This window comes from Heloderma suspectum, chromosome 17, assembly GCF_057233095.1.
Source record: "Heloderma suspectum isolate Gila_16-S chromosome 17, 16-S_ref, whole genome shotgun sequence".
Taxonomy (NCBI): Eukaryota; Metazoa; Chordata; class Lepidosauria; order Squamata; family Helodermatidae; genus Heloderma; species Heloderma suspectum.
This window is the reverse complement of record NC_139474.1, coordinates 7028981-7056540: the sequence shown is the minus strand read 5'-3', so window position 1 is coordinate 7056540 and position 27560 is coordinate 7028981. Positions and strand designations below refer to the sequence as shown.

The 27560-nt window shown below is 48.3% G+C and overlaps 1 protein-coding gene across 1 annotated transcript; it reads right to left on the bottom strand.

Moving 5' to 3' along the window:
• Nucleotides 1-3090: 3090 nt before the first annotated feature.
• Nucleotides 3091-21331, bottom strand: LOC146334334 (solute carrier family 22 member 6-A-like). Its single transcript, XM_084824414.1, has 9 exons — nucleotides 20930-21331; nucleotides 17104-17207; nucleotides 15020-15174; nucleotides 13607-13775; nucleotides 9727-9850; nucleotides 8438-8553; nucleotides 6957-7171; nucleotides 5119-5227; nucleotides 3091-3298 (listed from the first exon to the last, which is right to left on the bottom strand). The coding sequence occupies exons 1-9, from the start codon at nucleotides 21329-21331 to the stop codon at nucleotides 3091-3093; spliced, it is 1602 nt and encodes a 533-aa protein (XP_084680540.1).
• Nucleotides 21332-27560: the final 6229 nt, after the last annotated feature.

Genomic DNA, 27560 nt, shown 5'->3' with positions numbered 1-27560 from the left:
GGGAACACTGGAATAGAGAGATCAGCCTGCTTGCTTGCTTTCATTGCATTGTGTGAGACTGCACACGCTGGTTAGGCGGTGGTTTCATTGTTAGAGAAAGACTAGAGAGAGATCCTGTGTGAGCAGCATTGTGTGTCTTTCTTTATTCCCAATCTGAATTCAATTATTCTCTTTCTTTTGTAGATTCTTTGTTTAAAAAACCAAACATTTAGTACTGAGTTTGAGTTTCCTCCCTGTTCTTTGTTTCACCCAACCCCACCCTTCTGCAATAGGCTTTTCCCTTTCATTCTTCTAGTTTGTTCATTTTAAAAACCAGAAAATTTCACTTTAGTTGCTTAACTCCCTGCCCCCTTTCAATCTGTATTTGCTTATTGCTAGAGAGATCATTCTGGTGGCGTTAGAGGGCTCTGTCTGAAGTTATTTGGCTAAAGGCATGCTTGTGTGTTTGTCGCAATTGAACTATTCTGTTTCTTTACAAACCAAACATTTAGTACTTACTTTGAGTTTCCTCCCTGAGTCTCTCCCCCCACACCACCCTTCAGTAATAGGTTTTACCTTTTGTTCTTGTTTGTTCATTTTAAAAACCAGAAAATTTCACTTTAGTTGCTTAGCTTCCCCACACACACACACCTTTTAAATTCTCTCTCAACCATTAGTTTGCCCTTACTTTGATTCTGTATGTATATCTATATATCATCTCTCTCTCTCTCTCTCTCTCTCTCTCTCTCTCTCTCTCTCTCTCTCTCTCCTATCTTCTCCTTGTTCTTGCCTCCCCCCTTCTCAAGTCCTGTATTCCTTCCCTTCCCATTTTTGATCTCTTTTTCCTAAAAAAAACCAAAAACCTTTTATCTTCTGTTAGGATTATAGTTAGTCCCTCCCCGCCCGCCTGCTTTGCTTGTAGTTTAGTGTTTGCCTTTCTTTTTCTTTTGTGTGTGTGTGTGTGTGTGTGTGTCTGCTTGTGCTGTGTGGACAAGCAAACAGTGTGTGTTAAAATGCTACACAATCCACATTTCCAAAAACAGTGGGCAAAGCACTACACACATCAACAGCTATTATTTAAATTATAGAATACTACACTGTGTGGCAAAGCATCATTGGGGTGTTGTTGTCCACCACAGAGGAGATGCAGTGGGGGAATTATGGGTCCACAAGGTGGAGGTTTCCATAGTTCGACTCAATGTGCCCTCCTGGCAGGGTTGCTTGCTGTGTCTTGCTGCCTCTGTCAGACAAGACCACTGAGAGCTTGAGGTCATGACTGTGATTCTGAACAGGAAAGTACTAGAGGAAAGGGGTTGTTTGCACTTCAAAGAAACCTACAGCAGAAATTAGGGATAGCGACCTCCTCCACTTCAAAACCTAACTTCTCAGATTATTATCCCTTCTGAGTTTGGTTTGCGTTTCTGAGAACAGCACATTTTACCTGAGCCTAGCACAAAAAGTACTGGGTCAATCTGTCTGAAATTTGGCAGGTGGGATCCCCTCAAGGGGGGCTGAGAGTTCCCCAAATGTCATTCACTTCTGTGCAACCAGTGAAAAGTTGTAGCTCTTTGCTTTGAGAGTTTTTGTTGAAGAAATCAAAATTTACCTGCACCTAGCACAAAAACTACTGGGCCAAACTATCTGAAATTTGGCAGGCGGGATCCCCTCCAGGGGGTTGAGAGTTCCTCAAATTTCATGCACTTCTGTGCAACCAATGGGAAGTTATAGCTCTTTGCCTTGAAAGTTTTTGTTGAAAAAATCAAATTTCACCTGCACCGAGCACAAAAACCACTTGGCCAAATTGGAGTTTTGTAGATGGACACCCCTCAATGGTTGCTGAGAGGTCCCCAAATGTCATGTATGTATCATGAAAACTGAAAAGGTTATGGCCATTTATGTTTTCCCATGCAAGCTAATGGGAAAAGTAAAAAATGAGTGATTCAGATGTCCGAATCTCGCTTCGCATTTGGATCCGGGTCGAAGTGGATGGGGTCCGAATCAGTCTGAAGCAAAGGGGGCGGTTGTGCACAGCCCTAGTCCTCACAACAGCCCCATGAGGTACGTTGGGCTGAGAGAAGGCGACTGGCCCAAAGTCACTCAGTGTACTTTGTGGCTGAGCAGAGATTTGAATCCAGATCTCTGGTCTCCAAGCCAAACTAGACATGATACTAATTGCATCAAAGCAATTAGCATGGCTAGTTTTTTCCCAGTGTGAGGGAGGGACATGGAACCTGACTGGTCTGGGACAGGCGATAGAGCATATGAACCTTCCCCCACTGTGTTCTTCCAATAAAAAACACCCATCTCCCCAGAGCTGGTGTAGTGGTTAGAGCGTTGGACTGGGATTCAGGAGACCCAGGTTCTAGCTTCTAGTCCCCACTCGGCCATGAAGCGTGCTGGGTGACTTTGGGCCAGTCACTGACTCTCAGCCTAGCCTGCCTCACAGGGTTGTTGTGAGGATGAAATGGAGAAGAGGAAGATCATGTAAGCTGCCTTGGGTTCCTTTGGGGGGGTGGGGAAGGCAGGATATAAATGAAATAAATAAATAAATAAATAAATAAATAAATAAATAAATAAATCAGCCAGCCAGCCAGCCAGCCAGCCAGCCAGCCAGCCAGCCCCTGGAGATGCTTGATATAATCACACTAAGATTTTATTAATTATACTTCATTAATTATAATTCATCAATATTCTATTAATGTTATTAACATGACTTCAAATTAGCAGAACTTCTCATTTTCAAGGGCAACATTTCAAATCTGGAATTTGACCTCAGCGTCGGAAATGCAAGGGCTATTAGACTTGCTGGAATCTCCGGGTCGTTTTTCATTGTTCTGAACTGCCCACACAGCTTCGGCGATTGGGTGGTATAAACATTTAATTTATGTTTAATTAATTAAATTAAATTAATTAAATTAATTAAATTAATTGATTGATTTTAAAAAATTATTTAAATTTAATTAATTAATTTAATAAATTAAATTAATAATTTAGTGGCCATCCGATATGAGCGGTATACATTGTTAGGAAAATCACCGCATATCCATATAAGAAGAGAAAGGGCTCTTCGCGGCCTGGGACACATTGGGGGCCAGCCTGGTTGCTTTGCGCTCACCTGTTCTCGACCTGCTCTATTGTTTCTGGCAGCGGGATGTCCAGGGTTTCTGGCAGGAAGGCAGCGGCTATCCCAGACACAATGGGGGCACCTCCGTAGATCACATGGGGCAGGAAGGGAATGTACTCACTGGACATCTTCACCACTGGGGCCACCATGCCACCCAGTCGGGCCATGGTGTTACTCAGGCCCATGCCAGTTTGTCTGCAATCCGAGAAACCACGCAGAAGTAATTAATGGAGCATCCCTGAGAAAACCCTGGTATGAGGAATCTGCCCCCCACCCACGTCACTAGGGCAAAAACAACTGAAGATCTTGGAACAAGAGCTCAGTCCTGTTCCCTCCCTGCCATGGGCCAAATTACACGTTGGCCTTGTTTGGACATAGCAAGAGTTTGGCATGGAGGCAGGCAGTCTCTGGCCTGCAAAGGTACCCAGTCCAGCCCCCAGAGGGTTGGGGACCCCTCTCCTCCCTATGCCTCCCCCCTGGGATCTGATTGTTATCTCTGATCTGTATCTACAGATGCTGGAGCTCCATGCCTCGCTCTGCCCAGAGAAAAAAGTGGACAGGGTGGGGCCAGATGATGTCATAGGAGGGGTCATGGCTTTGGGGTCAGAGCCCCACCCCCTTGACATCAGCCTGCCAGCTTGGTTCTGAGGGGGCCTGCTCCTGGTTTAGCGCTACAGGACAACGCTTGGGTGAGCCTTGGACTCATACACTCCCTCCGTCCTCTTCTCTGCTTCTCTGCATCAACCGAGGAGGAGGTCAGAAGCATTTGCTTCCATTTTCAACTAACCACTGTTTGTTGTTATGTCAGAATCAGGAACCATGGTTAGTTTTAGCTATGGTTTATCTGAACAAACCAGGATTATAAACCCAAGCTGGAACTTGGCTTGTTTTTGTTTTTTTAACTAACCATGGTTTCTCCAGGTTTGGACCTACCAGCAAACCATGGTTAGTTTAAAACAGGAAGCGAATGCTTCCAATCGCCTTGCGGCTGCGCCACGAAAAGAAAGGTGATAGGGAGTGGGCAAGTTCACCTTGACTCATCCTTGACCACAATTTTGCATTATGTTCAAGCAAGGCTGTTACATTATGCACTCTTTAAAAGCAAATGGCATGCTTAACCGTGCCACCTTTAATTGTAAAGGGCAAAACAGCTGCAGGGGCTGTATCTAGTACCACGCTCCTCATCTGGATTGGGACCAGTTTTCCTGCCGAAAATCCTCCTCCACCCTCCCGTTCTGCCGTTTGCCTCCTGAAAGCTGCTGTTTCCTTCGCAAGGGAAGGCACATGGATATTGGCGTCGCGACAGCCAAACCACACCATTGCTTCTTTTTTTACCCAAGTGGAGCACTCGGCATAAGTGCAACTCATTCGATAGATGCGTGCCCTTTTCCAAGTGTTTTCTTCTGAGATGAGGTTGACGTTGTGGATCCTGAGCTGACAGCCCAAACCCTTTCGCTTTGCAGTATGTGCAAGAGGGCGAAAAGATGGCACGATGTTTGCAGAGGGAGAGGAAGCAACTCGGGACTGGAGGTCAGGGGAAAGGAAAAGGCTGAAGAGACTGGGAAAGTGGATAAGAGATACGATAGTAGGACTGGGGGTGGGGGGACCTCAAACCTGATCACCAGATCCAGCCCTCCAGAACTTTCCAAACGGCCCCTTTCCCCCAGACACCATCATTTCCCTGCTTTTGTGCACTTTTCCCCCTTTCTAAAAGGTTGACATGCCTCTCCTAAGACTTCGTTCATGGCACTAAGAGATTTCAAGCTACACTATGCTCACATTTTTGTATTTTCGGCCCTGCCTCTTTGTCTTTGGCCCCTTTGCCATTTTTGTATTTTCGGCCCACCCCTTCTCCGAAATTTAATTTTGCCCTCAGGTTGACAGGGGTTCCCCACCCCTGGAGTTGGACCACACTGCCAATTCACACAGGGCCCCCTCTGGCCTGGCCCCAATCTCTTCTTTCTAAGCTCCCTCCGAGATGCGTCGCCACCCCACGGCCCTTTGCGCTCTCTTACCGGAGCACCGTTGGATAAAGTTCTCCGGTGTATAAATAGATGCAGTTGAATGAGGCCCCCAGGCATCCTTTCCCGAAGACAGCGAGGGTTGTGCGCACGGTCTGCATATCTGGGGCAAGAGAAAATGTGCATGGTGAGAGGCTCTTCCCACCATCACCAAGGAAGGTCAGGTGGTGTGATATCCCAGAATCCTCCACTGTTCCATTTTATAGAGGCAAGTCTCATCTTCCTCTCTACGGTAGACAGAAGCTGTGAGCGTCATGGTCTGGGAGCCATCGTCATAATCTGGATCAGGGCTGGCGCCAAGGGTGAGCATGGTCGGGCAGCTGCCAGGGGCCCACACCCCAGCAGGGGCCCACTCACAAGGGCCCCCTGGAGCTTCTCCTCCTTTTCCCCATTGCAACCTGCTTGCTCACCTGCCTCTCGCTCTGGCCCAGACAATGGTGTGATGAGGAGGAGGAGCGGGAGATGCCACGGCATCCTTGACCCCTGGCTGTCTGCCTGTCAAGCAAGCGAGTGGTGGCCATGATGAGGAAGAGGAGAGCAAGAGCATCTGGAGACCATGGCACTGAGAAGGTGGACCAGCCGAGGGAGGGGGCATTGAGGTGTCTTGTCCAAGGGCCCTCCAAAACCGGGAGCTGGCACTGATCTGAATATAGCGGTGGAGGCTGGTGGCTCGATGTCAGTCGGGCGGTGAATCCGCTCTGGGTTTCAGTCACTCAGAACCAGTCGGAACTCTAAAGGAGCTGTCTAAGGTACTGAACCTATTTGGGGGCTGGGGTTCAGCACCAGGTTCAGCACCTTGGATAGCTCCCCTAGAGGTCTTGCTGAAGCGAAATAGATCTGGGTCTGTCCGTGGCAGGATGGGAGGGACCCTGGGAACTCCTATGTGGCCCTTTCCCAGTGCCCCCACTGAATTCGGTGAGGTCCCTAGGGAAAGGGCCTCTTTTCCACACACACACACACACACACACACCCATGGAAAGAGAGTGTTGGGCTATTTGGGCTGATAGTGTGACTCAGCATAAGGCAGCTTCCTCTGTTTCGATGTTCCTAGCCAGCGTTTCCCAACCTGGTGTCCCCCAGATGTTGTTGGACTACAACCCCCATCATCCACTGCCACTGGCCAGTCTGGCTGGGGCTGATGGGGGTTGTAGTGAGACGTCTTTGCATGGGGGGGATTGGTTGGGGAAAGCCGGCTCAAGCCCTCCGGTGGGATCACATCCGATTGTGGGTCCTTCGTCCTCGGGCTGAAAATCTGCCTTCTTCCCAGGCAGCTGTCCGTGGTGCTGAAGATGGCCACCAGTAGGGCAGACATCTCAAGCCTGGGAGAGAATTCGGTCGTTCACTCTCCAAAACCAGCCTACCCCAACCGATGCCGTCTAGGTATCTCGGGCTACAATTCCCAGTGGAGCTGGGAGTTTTTCTCCCACCATCTCGAGAGCATCAGGTTGGGGAAAGTTCTCCAAGACAATCCTCCCCTATTTCATTCCACCTACGATCCCGTCCCTCTTGGCTTGAACAGAGAATTCCCAGCTCCATTCATGTCTCTAGGCTAGACAGAACAAGAACAAGAGCCATTGTGGCGTAGTGGTTAGAGTGTTGGACTGGGACTCCAGAGATCCGGGTTCTAGTCCCTGGTCAGCCATGAAGCTCGCTGGGTGACTCTGGGCCAAGCACTGACTCTAAGGCTAAACTACCTCACAGGGTTGTTGTGAGAGGATGAGGAGCACCATATAAGTTGCCATGTAAGTCCCCATCCTTGCAAGGGGGGGGCGGAAAGGTGGGATATAAATGTAATAATGAAATAAACGAAATAAACAAGAGGACCGTCTCACCTTGCGGGATGAAGATGTTGGCCAGGATGGTCAGCCCAGCTAAGATGAGCATGGTGGCTTGGGTGAACCGGCGGCCGATGTAAGTGATGGTGAGCACGGAGATGAACTTGGCAGGGAAGTCAACAGCTCCAAAAAACAGCTGGATCAAGTAGATGTTGTTGCCGAAGTTCTGCAGGTCCATGACCAGCCCGTAATAAGCAAAGCTGGTGGAGAACCTGGATATGGAAGGTATACCCTCGTCGTCAGATGTCACATAGACAATGCAGCAAATTTGTTTGCTATTGCTCCGTAGGGTAGGAGCTGAAACAAGAAAGGGCATTTTGACCAAACATTAGGAAGAACATCCAGTGGGTGTAGAGGAGCCAGGGCTCACAAAAAGACAGAGTTGGAATTGATCAGCAAGTTTGTTTCTATCCATTCGGGGCTTAACCAAGACCAGGGATTTCTCTCCCATTAGGGATGTCATGTCATGTCAGCGTCGCAAAGCTGTGACTATGGTACCATGATTTACTGTTCTTGTGTATGGGCACTGTGCTTACCTTGTACACATTTGAGCTTTGCAGCATTCTTTCACATTTCCCCCTGTCATCCATCCATCCATCATATATACCAATAGTGAATTCATTCTCTGAATTGCCCATGTTCTCTGAATATTCCCCATGGTGCCAAAATGGTATCACCCATGTGCAAGAGGGAGGTATCAGCAGGTTTGGGAGAGTCCCAAAATTCACTAAATCCCACCCCCCAAACATGGAACTTCCCAATGTGGCCTGAGCAGACTGAGTGGACACAGAATGCTACCATTGCAGGAGATGTAATGGAGTATCATGGAAGGGTTGTGGCTGGCTAGCTTCCTCTATGCCTGAACAGGAGCACTCCACACTGCAACTTTACTTACTTACTTACTTACTTACTTACTTACTTATTTATTTGCAGGTCTCACTTATCTCTCCCTATCTACACCTGCCAACTAATTATTGGATTTCACACAGCAGATAAAATGGACTGTATTTCATGAAAGCTTATGACATGATCAGTTGAGGGTGCCAATTGTCCACAATTCCTATCACTGTGTGAGTAAAAAAAAATCACTTGAAAGTGTTCCAGTCCTGCCATTATCCAATGCTATTCAGGAAAATACGCATTTGTTAATTGGCTTTATTAATTGCAAGACACCCTGATTTTGACAAAAACTGTGCATGTGGAATTGAGTTGTAGGAAAAAATGGGCCATGGGGAGGAGGCGAGAACTAGACTAGAGCCTTTCACCATGATTTAGAACAACAGTGGAGCTGTGAATGAGATGCTGCCAGAAACCTCAGCCCATTGGCATAACCCTGAGGACTAGAGCCTCTCACAATGATTTAGAACAGCGAGGCTGTGAATGTGACATGCCCAAAAATGTTAGCCCATTGGCCAAAACCACAAAATGTGTAATCCTGCCACCCACAGACACCTCTGGACTCCTCAGCCATGACTCACCACACCAAGGACACACAGCAAGAGATCCGGCGCATGGTGGGAGTCCTCACCAGGTCAAAAATGGAATAGCTCGATTTCATAGATGCCATTTCTTCCTTCATATTTGATCTCAAGAACTGAGGGAGGAAAAGGGAGGAAATGCTTTGAGGGGAGATGAGATTTTATTGTTGGGTTCTAAGGTATTAAATGTGGAATGCTTGATGGCATAAGCTGGGGGATAAGACAAGGCACCACTCAAGGAACCCAGTGTGGGTTCTGGCCTTGAATTGCTCCATCTCTCACCAGAATCGAGTAGCAGAGATTCTCCCCGCCCTTTGTAAAGAAACAGCCAGATCCTGTTAGCTGAATATTTTATGCAAATTAAGTACATCTATATATTTGCTCCCTCCACATAATTCTGTTTCTATGGAGAGAATTATGGGGAGGGATGAAGCCCCTTGATTACATATTCTGCCCCACGACTATAAATTCTAGCTTGCATCCACCACTAGCCACGTTTTCACCCAGTCAGTCCCCACCTTTACAAAGGTAGTCTTCTCACACCCATGAGGACTAGCACCTTGCCTTTGGATTGAATTAAAGCTTTTGGGGTTTCCTAAAGGCCAACAGCTTGATTGGGGCATAAGGCTTTGGTGAGCATCCTGTAAGTCTTCATGCCACAATAAACCTATTCTTCTCTAAGCTGCAGCACGAGATGCTCTGTGGCGTGTCTTGTCACAGACTAAAACAAACAGCCCTATAGGACTCCTCTGAATTTTCTACTCTGTGCCCAATACCAAATTCTCGTCTGATTATGTCAGCACCGAATACCACCTAAACCCCTGTGAACTGCTATTCTGAGAGTCAGAGTGGCACAGTGATTACAGCATAGGGGAGCAGGATCACGAAGGCCTGGGTTCAAGCCCCCACTCAACCACCTGGTTCCCTTGGGCCAGTCAGCCTAGCCAGCTCACAGGGTCATTGTGACGATAAAAGCAGGGAAATCACGTTTGCTACTGCCCTAAGTTCCTTGGTGCCCTCCAGATGTGTCAGACTGCAATGCCCATCATCCCCAGCCAGCATGCATTGAACGTATTTCCATATATTTCTCCATAGCCATGAGGACTAGAGGCTTTTGCTGTGATTTAGAACAACAGTGAGGCTGCAAATGAGGAACTTCTTGGCTGGGAATCATGGGCATTGCAGTCCAACCCATCTCAAAGGCAACCACGCTGGGGATGGCAGTTTGGAGGAAGAAGGAGAAGCAAACAAATAAATGAAACTAAGATTTAGGGTCCCGCCAATGTCACCTCAGTGTCCAGCTCAGCGGCCACCTCAGGTTTCCTGTTCATCCTGGCCACCCTCTTGAGTTCCTTCACGGCCCGATCGAGCTTCCTGGCCGTCACCAGCCAGCGGGCAGATTCGGCAAACCACCTGTAGCCATGAAAAGACAACAGCATGGCAAGGTGGTGGGAGAGAAGGAGACCAGCCAACTGGAAAGGGGGTGGTTCACTCCGGTGTCAACAAACCCACCATGCCGCGGCTTCCCCATCAACGCTGCCGTTTCCAGATGTGTCAATTAGCGAGCGAGACAAGCATTGTTACCGCCAGGCCCTCTGAAATGTTGCTGCATTTCCAGGTATTTGTGAATATCCCTCGAACCATGCATCCAATGGATCCAACAGAGGCAGCTGCTGTTTTCTGTTTTCTCACGCCAGTATGGCATCGAAGGAAACATCTCCCGTGGGGCATTCACAGATGTTCGGGAAAGCAGCAACATCCCGAACGGAGATTGCCGCATTCCAAGACCGTGGTTGGATGCATGAAATGGAAATGCGAGGCCTTTTGCACACGTCGGCCTCTCTTGGTCATTTCGATTTTGTCCCAGTGGGGCTGTCAGGGACAGACTTTGGGGCAGGCATTCCGGGGGCCCATTTGGCAGAAAAAGCAGGAGGCGCGAGTGTGGCTGGGTTGACTTGCCACATTTGGAAGGAAGAGAAGTAATTATACATGTTGCCATCTAAAGAGGGGGAAGCGATAAGACCATGGTCCAGAGTCCCTCCTGCCCCTGGGAAGATTATTGATTGACTGATTGATTGATTGACTGATTACATTTCTATACCACCCAATAGCTGAAGCTTTCTGGGCAGTTCGCAACAATTAATTCCAGCAACTAGAATTACTTAAGTGCACCACTGTTCTGTCTAACATCATAGAATCTAGGGGTGTACAAACTCCACCTACCTGGCTCCGCTGGGGGTCCGCTGGGGGGGGGAGGCAATCCAGTCCTCCCCCCCAGAATCTTCCCCGGCCGGCTTCGCTCCGCAGTGAGTCCACAGAGCTGCCAGCCGGGGCCAGCCACTGCCGGACTTCCAGCCGCGGCCGGTCTTCGGATGCAAATGGCGTCCGGCGTAGCAGACGCCACTTGCGTCCCTTTGCCTTACCGTGATAGGCTACGTAGATCTTTACGTAGCCTATCACAGTAAAGAGCAGGGACGCAAATGGTGTAGTGGATGCCATTTGCATCCCTGCTCTTTACCGTGATAGGCTACATAAAGATTTACGTAGCCTATCACGGTAAGGCAAAGGGACACAAATGGCATCTGCTATGCCAGACGTCATTTGCGTCCGAAGACTGCCGCAGATGGACCTGGCCGGACCCGGTCCCGGCGGTGCCAGGTAGGATCCGACCAGGTCGGACTTCGCAGGGTGGTGGGGTGGAGTGGTCCGTTCCGACATGGACTCCGGGGGGGCAGATTCTAAGAATCCGCCCCCCCCCCCGGAGTGCATGGTGGAATTCTCCGCCATCCCTAATAGAATCATAGAATAGTAGGGTTGGAAGGGGCCTATAAGACCGAGTCCAACCCCCTGCTCAATGCAGGAATCCAAGTCAAAGCCTCCCTGACAGATGGCTGTCCAGCCTCATCTTGAAGGCCTCCAGTGTGGGAGAGCCCGCCACCTCCCTAGGTCATTGGTTCCATTGTCGTATCACTCTAACTGTCAGGAAGTTTCTCCTGATGTTCAGCCAGAATCTGGCTTCCTGTAACTTGAGCCCATTATGCCGTGTCCTGCATGCTGGGAGGTTCGAGAAGAGATCTTGGCCTTCCTCTCTGTGACAACCTTTCAAGTACTTGAAGAGCGCTATCCTGTCTCCCCTCAGTCTTCTCTTCTTGAGGCTAAACAGCCCCAGTTCTTTCAGTCTCTCCTCATAGGGCTTTGTTTCCAGTCCCTGATCATCTTCATTGCCTTCCCCTGAACCATCTCCAGCTTGTCTGCCTCAAATATGACATTTGGGTTGCTGTCAAACGGTGGGCTCCTAGCGCTACCAATCAAAAAGCATTGTATAACTCTGTCGTCTTTTCCCACTTAATGGATTGGCGGCGGGGGACAAAAAAAGATAGAAGATGCAGTGGGGAAATGGACTAGGCTTACAAGTGGAAGACAACATCGTAAGGACCCCTCGTAAGATTCCGTGAATGAGGCAAGGCGATTGCACAATTTTAAAAAAACTTGTCTTTTAATTTAGTTTATATATATATATATATAAAGATGAAATGCATCACCACAAAAGAGGATGGCGATTTGCATAGACTTTGCATGAACTTTGCATATGGTAATGTATATGTCTAGATACAAATTTAGAAATTATTATCATTTGAATAGAAATGCAACGCATCCCACCATAAGTGTGGCTGCTCAGGATTTAACTGTTGATGGGGAACAATTCTTATGGATTTTTAATTTTATTTATTTATTTACTTACTTACTTACTTACAATATTTATATACCACTCCACATCAAAAATCTTGGAGCAGTGAACAGCAAGATAAAAGGATAAAACCCCATAATTACAACAATTGAAACATTAATCTTTAAACTGGACTTGGACAGTACAGCCCGTCACAGAGAGGATGCCTTCAAATAGAAGATGGTCCTCTGGAAAAGAGGACACATGGCCACCCTATACTCTGAAAGCATCCAACGTAATTGTTGACTAAGTCAAAGACTAATGGTCATTGCACGTTAGCTGTCAAAGACAGTCGCTGCCACCAAAGGGGCTAGAAACTTGCTCTAAAAATAAAAGCTGAAACTGATATTCTGCATAGTGCAAAGCCAAAGGTGCATTCCCAAAGGGGTGGGGTGGGGATCTTATCTTCGCAAAGGTTAATCGTAGAGGATTTTTCTTTTTAAACACTTTTTGCTGGGAAGCAGGAGCCGTGCTCTGCCTCTCTGGAACTACATTACCCCACAATACCTCTAAGGAAGGATGCTACTTCAAACCATAGTGTTTTTCCAGGGTCATATATGGGGGTGGGGAAGTGGAAATTACCATTTCCCGGCCAATAGAGGATATCTGAGAAATCCGCAATGGATTCAAATGAGTTTGGATTCCATGGACTTGCAGGCCACTTTTTCAACTGGGCGGGGGGATTTGCACAAATGTGCACTTGCGCTGATCCACATTAGTGCACCAGTGCGTATTTGCGCAAATGCGCATTTGCAAACAGGAATGAAATCCCCATGCATACTTAAGCCAATACCACAATCTTCAGTTTTGGATATTCACAGCTGTGCATAAAGTCAGGTTAATTGAGCTTTTAAAAAATCTCTCTGGGCAAACAAAGAAAAAAGTCAAACTGAGTTAGGTGAAATGATTCCTAAATCAGGAGTGGGGTGAGCATGTTCACAGTGAAGCTACTGAAGAGCCACAGATGGCTGGGAAGGTGAGAAAGGAGAGACAACCCTAAAAAAAAATACAACCTGATCGCCATTCAAAGCTGCCTGGGTTTTAAGATCTTCAGGAGAGGCCCTTCTCTCATCCCAGCTCCCATCAGAGGCACTTTGGGTGAGGGTGCAAGACAGGGCCTTCTCAGTGGCTGCTCCCAGGCTATGGAACTCCCTGCCAATGGAAGCTAGGTTGGCTCCCTCTCCGTTCTCCTTCTGCCAACAGGCAAAGTCAGTTTTCTTGAGGTCGGCCTTTAGCACATCAACTGGCCTCCTGCTGAAGGAGGTTTTAATTGGTTGGTGCTGTTTCTTTCTTTTATTGTTGTGTTTTCAATAGCGTGTTTTTTGTTTGTTTGTTTGTTTTATGTCATGTTTTAATTAAGCTTTTGTTTCTAATCTGGATGTTATTGTCAGCCATTCTGAGTGCTATTTTTTGGCAGAGAGGTGGTACAGAGAGGTAGTTACCAGGAGTAGAAAAAGAAGATAAAGTAAGGCAGGGAGACAGCAAGCTGCAACCAGCGCCAATCCGGGATGAGGTAAGCCATGCCCGCAAGGACAATCTGTCCAGTGGTGTAGGCGCATCCGTTCAAAGTCCCCAGCACGGCTCGTGTCCTAGTGGGTGTCCATTCCACACCTGTTGGGAGATGGCGAGACAAGTGTAAACTGTGTGGACAGAGAGACATTCAGCTACCCCAGGGGTAGGCAGCCTTTTTGGGCCATGGGCACATGTGGTCATTTCAGAAACTGTCTTGGGCACCACCACAAAATGGCTGCCATGAGAGGCATGGCAAAGCACAAGTAAGCTGCCCAAAAGACTGAGTCCAAGGCAGAGGCAGTGTCTGAGCCCCAGCATAGTAAACGACTCCTTGGAAGACCCTGTTTTCAGCACCAACAGAAACCGATTTCACAGCCAGCGCCAAAGAATGTGATTAAACAAAAATTAAGGGGGAAGAGTGAGGTGCCGTCACGTTCCTTCGTCCTCCCCCTTCGCAGTCAACACACTCCAGGATACCAGGCTTCAGGCTCCCTACTTTATTCGTTAAGGACTAGCTTCCTTACAAATGCAAATTCTAGGAGACTCTCAGGCTACAAAGGAAACAGCTACTCCACACAATTACGAATATCAACACAGCAGCCAGAAGTGGAAGCTAGAGAAGTCGCCAGCAGTCTGAACAAGAACTTCTCGGCAGGGATGCCCGGCCCCTCCCGTAGGGTGGCTCCCTCCCGCGTTGGCTTCCACGAGTGGCCAACCTGCTGGAGCGTCTGAGCTCTGCCCCTAACTTCTCCCGCTTCGCTCTGCGACGGACCCTGGCGTCTCTCGGGTCATGCCCCTCGCTCTCCTCCTCCCCTGAAACCTGGGTTCTCATGCTGGAGGAAAGGGGGAGCCGTTCAGGCTGGGCCATCTCTGCGTCGAGGTCCTGGGAAGAAGGCCTTGCCGTCTCTGACTCACCAGGGAAGGTGCCTCCCCCTGTTCCGGCTGTTCCCATTCTGGATCCGATCTGCTAGACTTCTCCGCATGCTCTGATTCATTCCTAACAGGCGCCTTGGTGGGTGTCAAGAAAGGTGTCCAGGGAGGCATTGGGCCTATGGACACTGCGTTGCCTACTCCCGCCTTATCCACACCCTCATAGCATCTTCTAGAACAAAGGTGTCGGGCCTCTTTCATCCCGTGGGCCGAATTCAGTTTCAGAGAAGCTCTTGGGGGCCGCATTCCAGCAGTGGACGGAGCTGAAGGCAAATGGGGCGTGGCCAAAATACTAGAAGTACCAGCCCACTTTAGGAAAAAGGTCCAATATCCCTGGCTTAGTCCGACCGCCGCCCCCGAGAGGAGGCCGCCGAGCAGGCTGGGTTGCAATGGAGAATGCCCCGGACACTCACACAGAGAGACACAATTGAGTACGATGCCCGAGAAGGCCATTCCTGTCAGGAAGCGGAGGGCGCAATAGGCACTGAAGCTGGGGGAGAAGGCGGTAATGGTCCCAGTGACGGCCAGCTGCAGGTAGCACCAGATGAGGATCAACCGACGTCCGAACCTGGGAGGAGGCAGAGGAAGGGTGAAGAGTCTTTAGAGACAAAACTCATTTCAGTGGGGAGGGGGGAGGATATCCAGGGTAAAATCCAACTTAAGTCCTACTTACAGTGGACCCATTGAAATGAATGGAACTTAACTTAGTCAGGACTCACTTAAGTCCCATTCATGTCAATGGGTCTAACTCTAAGTAGGATTTATGTTGGATTCTACCCTAGGAATGCACATGCTCAGGCTGTGGGTCCATCTAGCCGAGTGTTGCCCACTGTGGCTGCAGCAGCTCTCCAGAGTCTCAGGCTGCCTTAACATTAAAGAAGAAACCGGCGGGCCTCCTGTTGTGGAGCCTTTCCGCGTTTACAGTGGCGCCCAGACAGTGACCTCTTGATTGCCGAGCGGGGAAGCTTTTAATTTTCAAGGTTCCATAGAACTCAATGAAACAGTGCCATCTAGTGTCTGTTTTAATCACCTAACATCCCAACTTAAAAAGATAGTTCATTAGTACCAGATCTTTTTGAGATGGAATAACCAGGAAATACCTCTGGTTGTGCCCTGGAGGTTGACGATGTCATGAAAAGGACCTGCAAAGTTCCGTGAGTGAGCAATCTCAATAGCAGGATAAAAGCTCCGTGTGAAGGAGCCCTCAGGCAGAGAAAGGCCTTTCCTATGACTTGCTACCTAAGATCCTTTTTTAACTGGAGATGCCAGGGATTGAACAGGAGACCTTCAGAGTACAGAGCAAGGGCTCTACCACTGAGCTATGGTCCCTGTTTTGGCCCATCAGAGGCTGCCTTAGATCAGGTCCAGCTATGAGTCTATCTTGCCCAGTACTGTCTGCAGTGGGAGTGTTGAACCTCTTTCAGCCTGAGGGCTGAATTCCATTTCGAAGATCTCAAGGGGCCACATTCCAGTGATGGGAAGGGCTGAAGGCAAAAAGGGATGGAGGCCAAAGGTGAAAGAGGTGAGGCCATAAATACCAGTAACTAAACCTTAGGGGAGGCATTTCAGCATTTTAGAATGGGAGGAAACCTATGCAAAAGCCAGGAAAGGCCCAACCCATCAGCAGTCAGGGGAATGGGGCCTGGCCATCAGGGTAACCCTGAGGGCTGGATTTCATCTGTGAGTCTGAGGTTCAAACACCTCTGTCTTAAAGGATGGCCTCACCCTACTGAATTATTATCCTGGGGTCTCCATGGTGAACCTTTCCCTTAGGATGTTTAGAAAATTAACTTCCAGCTTATTTTTAAAATTTTATTTTAATCAAGATATTAAATAAATAGATTTAACTGTAATAGAGACTGTAAGCTCCTTGGGGCAGGAAGGTGTCCTCTTGTACCTTATAAAGGGCCACGCACACCGTGATGATGGCGCCACATGAACACAGAACAAATCGATAACCTGCCCATGTGAAGACCATGACATGGGGAGGGGAGGTCTTTGTCCACGCAATTCTATGCGGGTCTACTCAGAAGTAAACACTATCGACATCAGTGGGGCTCGCTCTCAGCTAGGTGGACATAGGGTCGCCGCCTGTGCCTAGCGGACACTAACAGAAAGACAATCTGTTAGTGTCTCCTAACAAGCCCCTCCTCCTCTTCCTCATCATGGCTCCCACTTGCTTGTTTGCTAGGCGGAGAGCCAGGGGGCCAGCAGGCTGTGGCATCTCCTGCTCCTCCGTCTCACCACCATCATTGTCTGGGCCCGAGCGAGAGGCAGGTGAGCAAGCAGGTTGCAAGGGTGGAGAGGAGGAGCAGGTCCAGGGGGCGCTTGTCAGTGGGCATCTGCTGGGGGGTGGGCCCTTGGCAGCTGCCCAACCAGGCCTACCCTTGACGCCGGCCTTGTCTTCTTCATTATACAGGCTGAGCCCCATCAGGGCACATGTGTCTCCAGCGTGCTCCGGCTTAGATTAAGCCCTGCCAGTTGCTGAGACCCTCACCTGTCCGAGAGCCCTCCAAATACAATTCCTCCCAGCAACACACCGGCCATGTAGAGGGACTGGGCCATCTGCTTCAGGGATCGGGATGAACAAACCAGGTCCCACTGCAGGGAAAACAGGAGGAGAGAAAACAAAACCATGCAGAAAAGACTTGAGGGCTTGCGGTTATTCCCCATGTTGCGAGACCATGATGAAGGGGTTCTAGTCCTCATGACCTGCTTGTGGGCTTCCCACTGGGGCATCTGGGTGGCCACGGTGAGAAACGGGGGGTAAAATCCAACAGGAGTCCTACTTAGAGTAGACCCACTGAAATGGATGGGGCTTAAGTGAGTCACGAGTCTACTCTACGTAGGACTTCTGCTGGATTTTACCCAGGTTTCTGCCTTGAAACACCAGTTGTTGATGATTATTGCCTTCATGTCCTGCTTGAGTCATCTGGTTAGCCATTACAGGAAACAGAATGTTGGGCTGGAGACTTCCCCAACCAGGAGCCCTCCAGATGCTTTGGACTAGAAATCCCATGGACTCCAGCCAACATGGCCAATTCTCAGGGATGATGGGAGTTGTTGGGCAACAACTTCTAGAGGACTACAGGTTCCCCGTCCCTGCCGAAGCCCCAATGTGGTGCCCTCCGGATGTTTTGGAACACAAATCCCTTCATCCCTGACCATTGGCTGGCAATCCCAAAGCATCTGGGGGTCACCACAGGGGAGAAGGCTGTGCTGTCCCATGCTGCACCCTGCCACGAAGCTGTAGCAAGGTCTAACACGGCCTTCCCCAGCCTAGCACCTTACAGATGTGTTGGACTTCAACTCCCATAATCCCCAGGCTGTTTGGACATTGGGAAAAGATCGTTTTAAGAACCCCTGCTCACCCCTTCCCTCCGCCAGCCTCTGAGATTTCACTCAACACTTCATCATCATTATATTATATTATATTATATTATAGCCCTCATACCCTTTATTATGGTCGTCTAGACCCGTGCTGGTTAAACTACAAAGACAAATGCACAAATATCAGGACACAGGGTACAGCTGCTTCCATTTGGCTAAGGCAAATTAAGGCACCTGTCCACATGGGTCTTGGAAAGAGCCTCTGAGCCTCCTGCTCAGTGATACAGGGGACCTTATCCGAAAGACAATTGATTACCCATCTTTCATCTGGGTGCCCTGGGAAGTTAGTCAGAGGAGGAGAAATTTAATTATATGACATCTCATATCAGAGTAAAGGTTACAGGATAGGAGTGCATGTTACAGAGTCTCAGGGACTCCTTCTTTACATGGACACAACCTGCTTTGAAGTGGGGTTTCCAAAACTCTGCCCCAGAGTATTATTTCATTTTGTTTTATTATTTATTATTCCATTTATATCCTGCCTTCTTCCCACCTGCAAGGAACCCAAGCCGGCTTACATAATCTTTCTCCTCTCCCTTTTATCCTCGCAACAACCCTGTGAGGTAGGTTAGGCCGAGAGTCAGTGACTGGCCCAATGTCACCCAGTGAGCTTCATGGCCAAGTGGGGACTAGAACCCAGGTTTTCTGAGTCCCAGTCTGACACTCTAACCACTACACCACACTAGCTGTCTATATTATATTATATTATATTATATTATATTATATATAACAATAACAGTAATAATTGATACGGTGTTATAGAGTGTTCAAAGCACTATTTATTTGATTATTCATTTGTTACATTTATATCCAACCTTTTTTCCTCCTTAAAGAACCCAAGGTGGCATACATAATCCTCCTCCTCTCCATTTTAGCCCCACAACAACAACCCTGTGAGGTAGGTTGGGCGGAGAGTCTGTGACTGCCCAAAGTCACCCAGTGAGCTTCCAAGGCCGAGTGGGGTCTAGAACCCGGATCTCCCAGCTCCCAGTCCAGCACTCTAGCCACTATACCACACTGGCTCTACCCATTCCTACAACAACCCTGTCAGGTAGGCCAATATTAACTCCAGAGATTCCAAACTGTGGATTGGAGCAAAATCAGAACCAAAGACTTCCTGGTTCGTAGCTAAAACTCTTCATCGTTATGGAGTGACGACGGTGGCTGGCGTCCATCAGCTTTAAGGAGGGATGAGACAAATCCGTAGAGGAAGAAAGAGGTACGTTAGCCCCTTGAGCGCAATAGAACCTCCATGTTCAGAGGCAGTAAGCCAATGAACAGTTTCTGGGCTCTCTTTATGTTTGCTGCTATGTTCCAGAGAAGTCAGGCTTTGGGGCAGTGTAGAAATGGAATGAATGAATGAATGAATGAATGGATCAATCAATCAATCAAATGCTACACTACTTTCCTCATCCCCAGTTTATCTGCAGCCACCAAAGCTAGAAATTTCCTTTACAATTAAGATTCCAAGGAAGCTAAATTCTGCACATAAGCTGTGCTCTGCGTGCAGCGTTGTAGGCTCAGGGCTGGGTTGCACACACAGCAGCCCGCCCTCAAGATGCCTCTCCCTGTGTTTAGAAACAGACTTGACACCCTCCAGATGTTTTGTGCTACAACTCCCAGCAGCCCTGGCCAGCATGGCCATTGGTAAGGGCTGATGGGAGTTGTGGTCCAAAACCTCTGGAGGCAACAGATTGCATACATTCACCAGCTCGATAGGTGGGAGATGGTGACATCCACGTGTTTGGGGGAGGGCAAGCCTACCTAACCTGAACTTCCCGAACCAGTGAGCAGTGGTCTAGTGGTACATTTGGAAGTGCAGGCGCTCATCGTGACACTCCCTAGAACCACACGCCAGAGGAGAGTCCAAACACTGCAGGCAGACAAATTGATCCATATCAACAAACCAGCTATAGCTGTTTTCATCTCCACCAGGAGAAGGTCTTTGGTCAAGCGAATGGGTCTGAACTGCCCATTCGAGACCAAGCACCCCCAAAAAAAGACTTTGCATGACAACAGGAAACTAGATATTGTTGCTGGGAAAATTCATTTTCCCCGAGCTACTGTGAGGCTTGCAGCTAAGCTCAGAGGAACAGGGAATTCTGCCCTGGATGGCAGATGACCTCAGTGTCCCTGCCCATAAAAAAGTGTCCATGCTACGTCTCTGTGAGCCCTGGGTCCACTCCACCATTGCCAACATGCGAACCAGAATGTGACAGTCCTTTAGCATTTGCCCTTCTCTGAATTTTGAGATGCATGTAAGAACATCAGAACATCAGGAGAGCCCTGCAGGATCAGACCCAGGGTCCATCCAGTCCAGCATTCTGTTCACACAGTGGCCAACCAACTGCCCACAGGAACCCCACACGCAGGACAGGAGTGCAACAGCACCCTCCTGCCCATGTTCCCCAGCAACTGGTGTACACAGGCAGATTGCTTCCAATACCAGAGGTCTCATAGAGCCAGCAGGACTAGATAAAATAAAAAATGTGTAGAAAACCACAATATGTTTAGGGAAGCATGCACACAAAAACATGTAATTGGCGAAAATAAGATCCAAAATGCGTTCCATGAGGAGATACTGCTTGCAAAATATATCTACAACAGGTAAAGTAGTGTACTAAAATGCATATTTGAGGGCAATATGCAAGCATATGAATGTTTGTGCTGAGTTTTTTTTTTAAAGGATGCCAAACTGATGTAGAAATGGGACAGAATAAAGTGAAGACTGGGAGAAATGAGGAACGGGGAGAAACTGAAATTGAGAGTTTAAGACCATCAGAAGAGCCCTGCTGGATCAGACCAAGGGTCCATCTAGTCCAGCATTCTGCTCACACAGCGGCCAACCAGCTGCCCACGGGAAACCTACACGCAGGTTCATCCACCCCTACTCAGCACTGCAGCCCCTGGTCACGAGCAAAGTTCGCTCTCACCTCTGTGACAATAGTGTTACGGAAGACGCTCCTGTCGTACGACCATCCGTCGCCGCATGGTTCCGTTTCCATCTTCACCGCAGTGGCATTAACCCCGGTCCCGTTCACGATGGTGGAGTTCAAGAGCCACCACTGGGAGTGCACGAAGCGGTGGCACTGCTGGGGCTGTCGCTTCTCGTCCAGGGGGATGGAGACCTTGAGCAGATCCTCCTCTCCCAAACTTCGATTCCCAGGAGGGACATCATGACGGAATGAGCAGTAGTGGTCAGGGGTGGCGGCCGTGAAGTTCTGTAGCACCATGTGGCAGGCCATCATGAAAACAGGGATGGACAGCAATGTCACATAGACGAGCTGGAAGCGCCCCATGCTGCCGACATGTTCGAGGACCTCGCCGAAGCTCATGGCGCTGCGTCGGAAGGTTCAGTGCTGTGCAACGCAGGCTGAGGAGGGGGGAGAGTGGGGTAGGAGGGAGATTTGAGCTGTCGGGCCACTTTCTGGCCAAGACCTATCAACGGCTTGCAACACCAACCAGAGACTTGGAAACGGTAATGGGACAAGCCATCCGTTTGCCACTAAGATAGCTCTGGGAGGTTACTCTAAAAAACCAGATGCTGACCCTATCCAGAGAAACTTCCCAAGAGTCTCTGAAAGAGGAGCATTGAGTTATCACCTGGGATCATGGGATGACACCCTCTCCTTCATCTCCTTGTCTGGGCAGTGTGGTGCGTCCTCCTGGGGAAAACGTTCTCAATTACGGTACCCCTTTCCTGAGAGACCCTTCCCCTCCCCCAAAAGGGACAGAGGTCAGGATGGGTTATTTGCACACCTTGCGTCTCATCCTCCAACAGACCAGCTGGGGATTGAATCATCCCCTGGACAAAGTATATATAAAGCCCCTCGTCCATCTCTTGGTTAAAGTGTTACAGCGTGTTGGGATGAGGGTGTCAAAAGGGAGCAAGGCAAAAGTAAACGCCCAGCGTGTCTTTCAGCACAAAGGGCAGCCCTGGCCGGAGATGAGGCTCTCTTTGACCCTGGGTTCGGGCAACTGAGTGTATTATTCACACAACAGTGTTAGGAATTAACTTCGGTTGGGACTGCTCCAACAGGTTCTGAGAAGGGAGGTAAGGATCTTGTATAATCCACTCTGTATTTTGCGGGCTGTATCTGCTCCATTGTCCGTTCATTGACAGATGTGGATTTTTTCCTCCTCTGGAAAAGTACATCCCCCCAAAATCTGTCAGAATTTACAGAACTTTCACTGGAACATAACATTTGGCGTACTCTTTTAGGTCAGCATAAAATCAATGGGCGGAACGGAATGCACACACACAAAAAGATCGTTACACTGCAGAGGCTGTGAAGAGATATCAGAAACAAGTAAAACATTGTGCGTGGGTTTGGGTTTGGTTTTTAATGGCATATACATCACCATTTTTTACACAACTTCCTTCATTTTGTGCGAGCAAAGTTGCGTGCCATTCCAGAAAGTTTAACAGTTTAAACAAAAAAGTTTTTTTTAAATGGCGTATACATCGCCACATTTTTACACAACTTCCTTCATTTTGTATGAGCAAAGTTGCGTGCCATTCTGGAAAGTTTAAAAAATGGTCCTGCCAGCCCACGGAATCCATGAGACTCTGGAAAGCTGGTCCTTTGTGGATTCTGCAGGATAGACATATAAAAGTCCGGTATCATTTGGATCTGTTGCAGATTTCTCCCAGATCCCTAGTCCCGAGAGCCTCCATGGCTTGGGGTGAGCTGGAATGGCCACCTCACTTTGCAGCCCAGTTGATGGGCTGCAAAAGGTGACCCCTTCTTGGAAATACCTGGCAGACAAGGGAAAGCAGCACATCCCTGTCGCGCCTTGGCAAGTCCTCCCTGGTCCCCACCTGTGCGAGGGACCCATCCTTAGCTCCATTCTTGGAAACTGGCCCCTTGAAGAACAGCACTAGAAGTCAGGTGCATATTTTTTTAGTCATCCTAGTTGTTCCACAATTCATACTAGACCCCCAAACATGCATGGATCCTTGTAGGGGGCAGCAACAGGGTCCTCAACATCACATCTGCCCTGGGCCCCATAAACCCTTTGGGTAGCCAGCCTTTCTCCTTCCTGTCTTTTAAATAGACATTTAAGCTCCCCCCACCCCACACCGTTCCCTTTTATTGTAACGGGCGTTTAATACGTGCGATCCGCCTGCTGTTTTTAAACCAGTGCTTTCCGACGGCTCTTTGAGATCGTAACTGGTTTGAATTTGCTTTGTTTGATTCCATCATCCAAGAGTGGTAACTTCTCCACTGCTTTCCTTATTGATATATAAACTGTTGGGCTCCATCATCCAAAGAGCAAGGTTTAAATCTATTGAACAGCAACACATATTATTGCTCCTGGTCAGCGTTTCATGCCTTATGTGACATTTGGCACTTTTTTGCCAGCCACAGTACTTCGCACCCTCTTGTACGGCGCCAGGTCCAGATTTTGGAGGGTCTTCAAGCAAGACGCCCTCAATGGGCCCCTCCCTGAGTCCGCCTTCTCCCCGCCACGGTCCCCAGCTGCTCTTTTTCCTCCTCCTCTTCCTCATCATGGCTGCCGCTTGTTTGCTGGACAGGCAGAGAGCCAGGGAGCAAGCAGGCCGCGGCACCTCCTGCTGTTCCTTCTCACCACCACCGTCGTCTGGGCCAGAGTGAGAGGCAGGTGAGGAAGAAGGTTGCAAGGGGGAAGAGAAGGAGCAACTCCAGGGGGCTCTTGTCAGTGGGCCCCTGCTGGGGCGTGGGCTCTTGGCAGCTGCCCAACCATGCCTACCATTGATACTGGCCCTGCTTTCATGGCCTAAGCCTGCCCACACTGCTGCTGCTCAGGCTGGGAAATTCAAAATGGCAGTGCTCTTCCTCTGGGAACTGAATTACTACTTTGCTTCCTTTGAAAGGTTGCTGCTGCTGCCAGGTAAGGCTGGAGGGGAGGGGATCATTGATGACCGGGGGGGGGAGGCCTAATTATCAGTGGGAGAAGCTATTCATGGCATTTTGCCAAGCGCCCCAAAAGTCTGATGCCAGCTCTGCGGCCCTTTATTAATAAATAACTAGGGATGGAGGAAATGCATTCAGTCTGAATTTTTATAAGACAGAATTTACGCCTCCTGAACTTATGCGCGGATCAGAATGCACTTGCACGCCGAAATCTGCACGTTTCACAATTTTGCAATGCAGGTCACAACTCCCCAAATGCGTATCATAAGGAAAAGTGCACAAATGCATATATTATGGGAACGCATGCACAAAAATACATTATTCCGGGGGGCGGGGTGGAATCACTGGCATAAAGCGGGCACACTAGGCAAAGTGCGTACAAAAATGTGTAAGTTGGGAGAAAAGTACACCAAAATGTGTATGAATTTTTGTTTGGCTTTAAAAAACATTGGCTGAATTTGCAAACTGATGTAGAAACGAGCCGAAAAAAACATGCAGTCAAGAAAATGAGGAAATGAGCAAAACTGAAATTGACAGATTTGCTCATCCCTAATAATTAAACTTCCCTGCATGAAAGAGCTTCAGATATTGGGTAGTATAGAAATGTAATAAATAAATAAAATAAAAAGATGCACACCATCTTTGTGCATTATGTTCTCCCTCTTCTGATCCTTGTGCTGAAGTATTCTAGTATGGACAAGACTAGAAAGAACAGCCAGGAGATTTTGTCATGGGTGGGTATTATCCTAGCCTTAAATGACTAGACTAAAGGGTTGTCTTGTTCTCAGGTTTCTCTGCAGTTTGTCTTCACGCCCTTGTTCTTAAGTCTATCTACCCAGTCTAGGCTAGGAGCGAGAGAAGCTGAGCTTTTCTACACAAGGCATTTATTGTGCACTCATCATTCCCTGCACTCAGTTGTTTACAGGTTCTTTGGACGATATCATGACCCTCCAGTTTCGCTAATGTTTTTAAACCACACTTTCGGCGAGTTGTTCTTAGAGCAGGGGAAATGCGGCATTGTTTGTGAAAGCCAAAGAAAATGATTTTCCCACTCGTGTAATTGCCCTATTCCACTTTATCACGGTGCCACCTAGAGGTTATGTCATGGAAAAGCAGGGAAGGAAACGCTCTTCGTGTAGGAATGCAGCCCTCGAAAACTTCTCTGGAATGGAATTTGCCCTTGGGTTAAAAGAGGTCTGACGCCCAGTAACCTAACTAGTATTGTTAACATTGGCTGGAAGCAGCTCTCCGGGATTCCATGCAGGATATGAGAGCCAGTGTGGTGTAGTGGCAAGAGTGCTGGACTGGGAGCCGGGAGATCCGGGTTCTAGTCCCCATTCAGCCATGGAAGCTCACTGGGTGACTTTGGGCCAGTCACAGACTCTCCGCCCAACCCACCTCACAGGGTTGTTGTTGTGAGGATAAAATGGAGAGGAGGGGGATTATGTACGCCACCTTGAGTTCCTTGGAGGAAAAAAAGGCGGGATATAAATGTAATAAATAAATAAATAAATGGAATCATAGAATAGTAGGGTTGGAAGGGGCCTACAAGGCCATCGATTCCAACCCCCTGCTCAGTGCAGGAATATTTCCTAGCTCTACCTAGCTAGGAAATAATAGAATATATATGCAGGATATTTCCTAGCTCTACCTAGAATTGAACCTAGGACCTACACAAAGCATTGTGTAGAACTGAACCTAGAATTGAACCTAGGACCTACACCTAGGACGACTGAACTAGAGCCCATTCCTGACATATAAATTACTTAGCTCACATCAATTTTATGTAAATCTGTGCCTTCTTTTGTCCTGTTTTTAGGGGATGCTGCTTTCTCATTTTGAGCAATTTGAATGTGGCCACCCTATTTCTCAGAGAGGCTGGCACCTCCATGGCAGCCGGCGGTCACTCACCTTGCTTTCCCTGCCTCGTGGTTTGGGGTGAGCCCTTCCTGACTACGCTCCTAACTCCAAAGGATCAGCTGGTGGGGAGAGACCTGAGGGCTGGATGTAAAGCTCCCCTCTCCAGCTGTAGCCCTCTCTACAGTTCGATAGCAACAGTTCAAATATGAGCCTCCCCAACACGTGAAACAGCACCTTCATATTTGTGCATTATTATGTAATATTCATGCATTTATTTAAAATATTTCAGTACCACCCTTCGTCAACAGATCCCAGGGCGGTGTACGATCTCCATTCAAAACGACAATTAAAAATTGAGATAAAAATCAACAACAGAACGGAAAATCTAGCAAAGGCAGGCATTAAAATCAGCCAGTGCTTGGTTAAACAAATGTGTCTCCAAGAGGCCCTGAAACACCATCAGGGTTGGCGCCTGTCATACGGCAGCGGGGAGAGAATTCCAAAGGCGGGGCGCCACAGCCAAAAAGGCCCTGCCCCTGGTTGCTGTCAGATGTACACGTGTAGGCGATGGGACAAGCAAGAGACCCTGATCTGTCAATCTCATTGAACGGGCAAGATTGATGTGGAAGAAGGGTCTACCTCTCGACTGAGAAATTTAACTTATCAAGCTCAGATGTTGCTGAACCCTCAAGAACGACACACCACCAGCAAATGATATGAAGAAAATAATAATAAGGGGTTTGCAAGAGGCAAAAATAGGGGCCAGATATCCTTTTTACCAGGGACAGGCACCTGAATACTGCAACAGTCTCTCAATAATAAGAACAATCGGTCAACGCAGGAATTGAGTCCAGGAAAAGCCACACATACATATTTTTTAAGATATGAATTATTTATCAACACTCACATCTTGAATTACCCGAAGGTGATGTTAAAAACTGGCTTAATTGAGATCATTTTGCCAGTGAAGGAAGTGAGAAAAGCAATGTGATAAAATTGATAAAATGTGTGGGCATAACTCAGCTTTGCATTTAACAACTCGCCTGATCGCCACAGGTGACCAAGAATTCCATGCAGGCGAGCGTGCGGGCTGGAGGAAGAAGGACAAATCACTCCACCTTGGTAGAAGGTGATTTCTTACCTGCCTGCTAAGGGGCTTATATTCTGCGCTAGCCTCTTAGCAGGCTAGTACAAAATTTCCCAGGCTAGTAACTTTCACTGGCTTATTTATAAGACTGGCATAAGTAGATGTGGGTGTAGTTGGACCTGGAAATTTATACCCTTTGGGTTTCATGGAATCTTTGCCCTGCAGAATATATGAAGAGATCTCTGCCCAACAGAGCAGGTGGGATCAGAAATAAAAAGAATCCCAGCAAAACCAGAAAAGATGCCTCTAGTCTGCTAGATGGGGGGTGGGCAGAAGGTAGATGATCAGATGTTTTGGATTTCAACTCCCAGAAGCCTCTCCCAGCATGGCCAATGGCCAGAAATGCTAGCAGCTAAAGTCCAAAATATCCAGATATCTATCTCCTGCTCACCCCTGTGCTAGGTAAGAGTGGCCTAGAAAAGACCAGTGGATGCTTGCTGCATTTCTAGGTACGAAACAGTTTCAGGCTATGTCTGCTTTCTAAAAAAGCAACATTACTCTTAATCTCAGCAGTGTCGGCTCCTCGGGAGTGAGGAAATATACTCTGCACATGTTCAGAGGCACTCCCCCATCTTTATAATTACAGCAGCGAGTCCTGAGAAAGGAAAAAGCAAAGAACCAAGAGCGAGGTGCTCTCTCTTTCTTTTTTAAAGTGCTTTC

Coding starts and splice junctions, on each gene's coding strand:
- LOC146334334 (XM_084824414.1), bottom strand. CDS start 21,331: ATGAGCTTCGGCGAGGTCCTCGAACATGTCGGCAGCATGGGGCGCTTC. Junction 9,851..13,606: donor ATCTTCTTTTTCTACTCCTG/GTAACTACCTCT, acceptor TCATGGCTACAG/GTGGTTTGCCGAATCTGCCC. Junction 8,554..9,726: donor CCGCTGAGCTGGACACTGAG/GTGACATTGGCG, acceptor TTCCTCCCTCAG/TTCTTGAGATCAAATATGAA.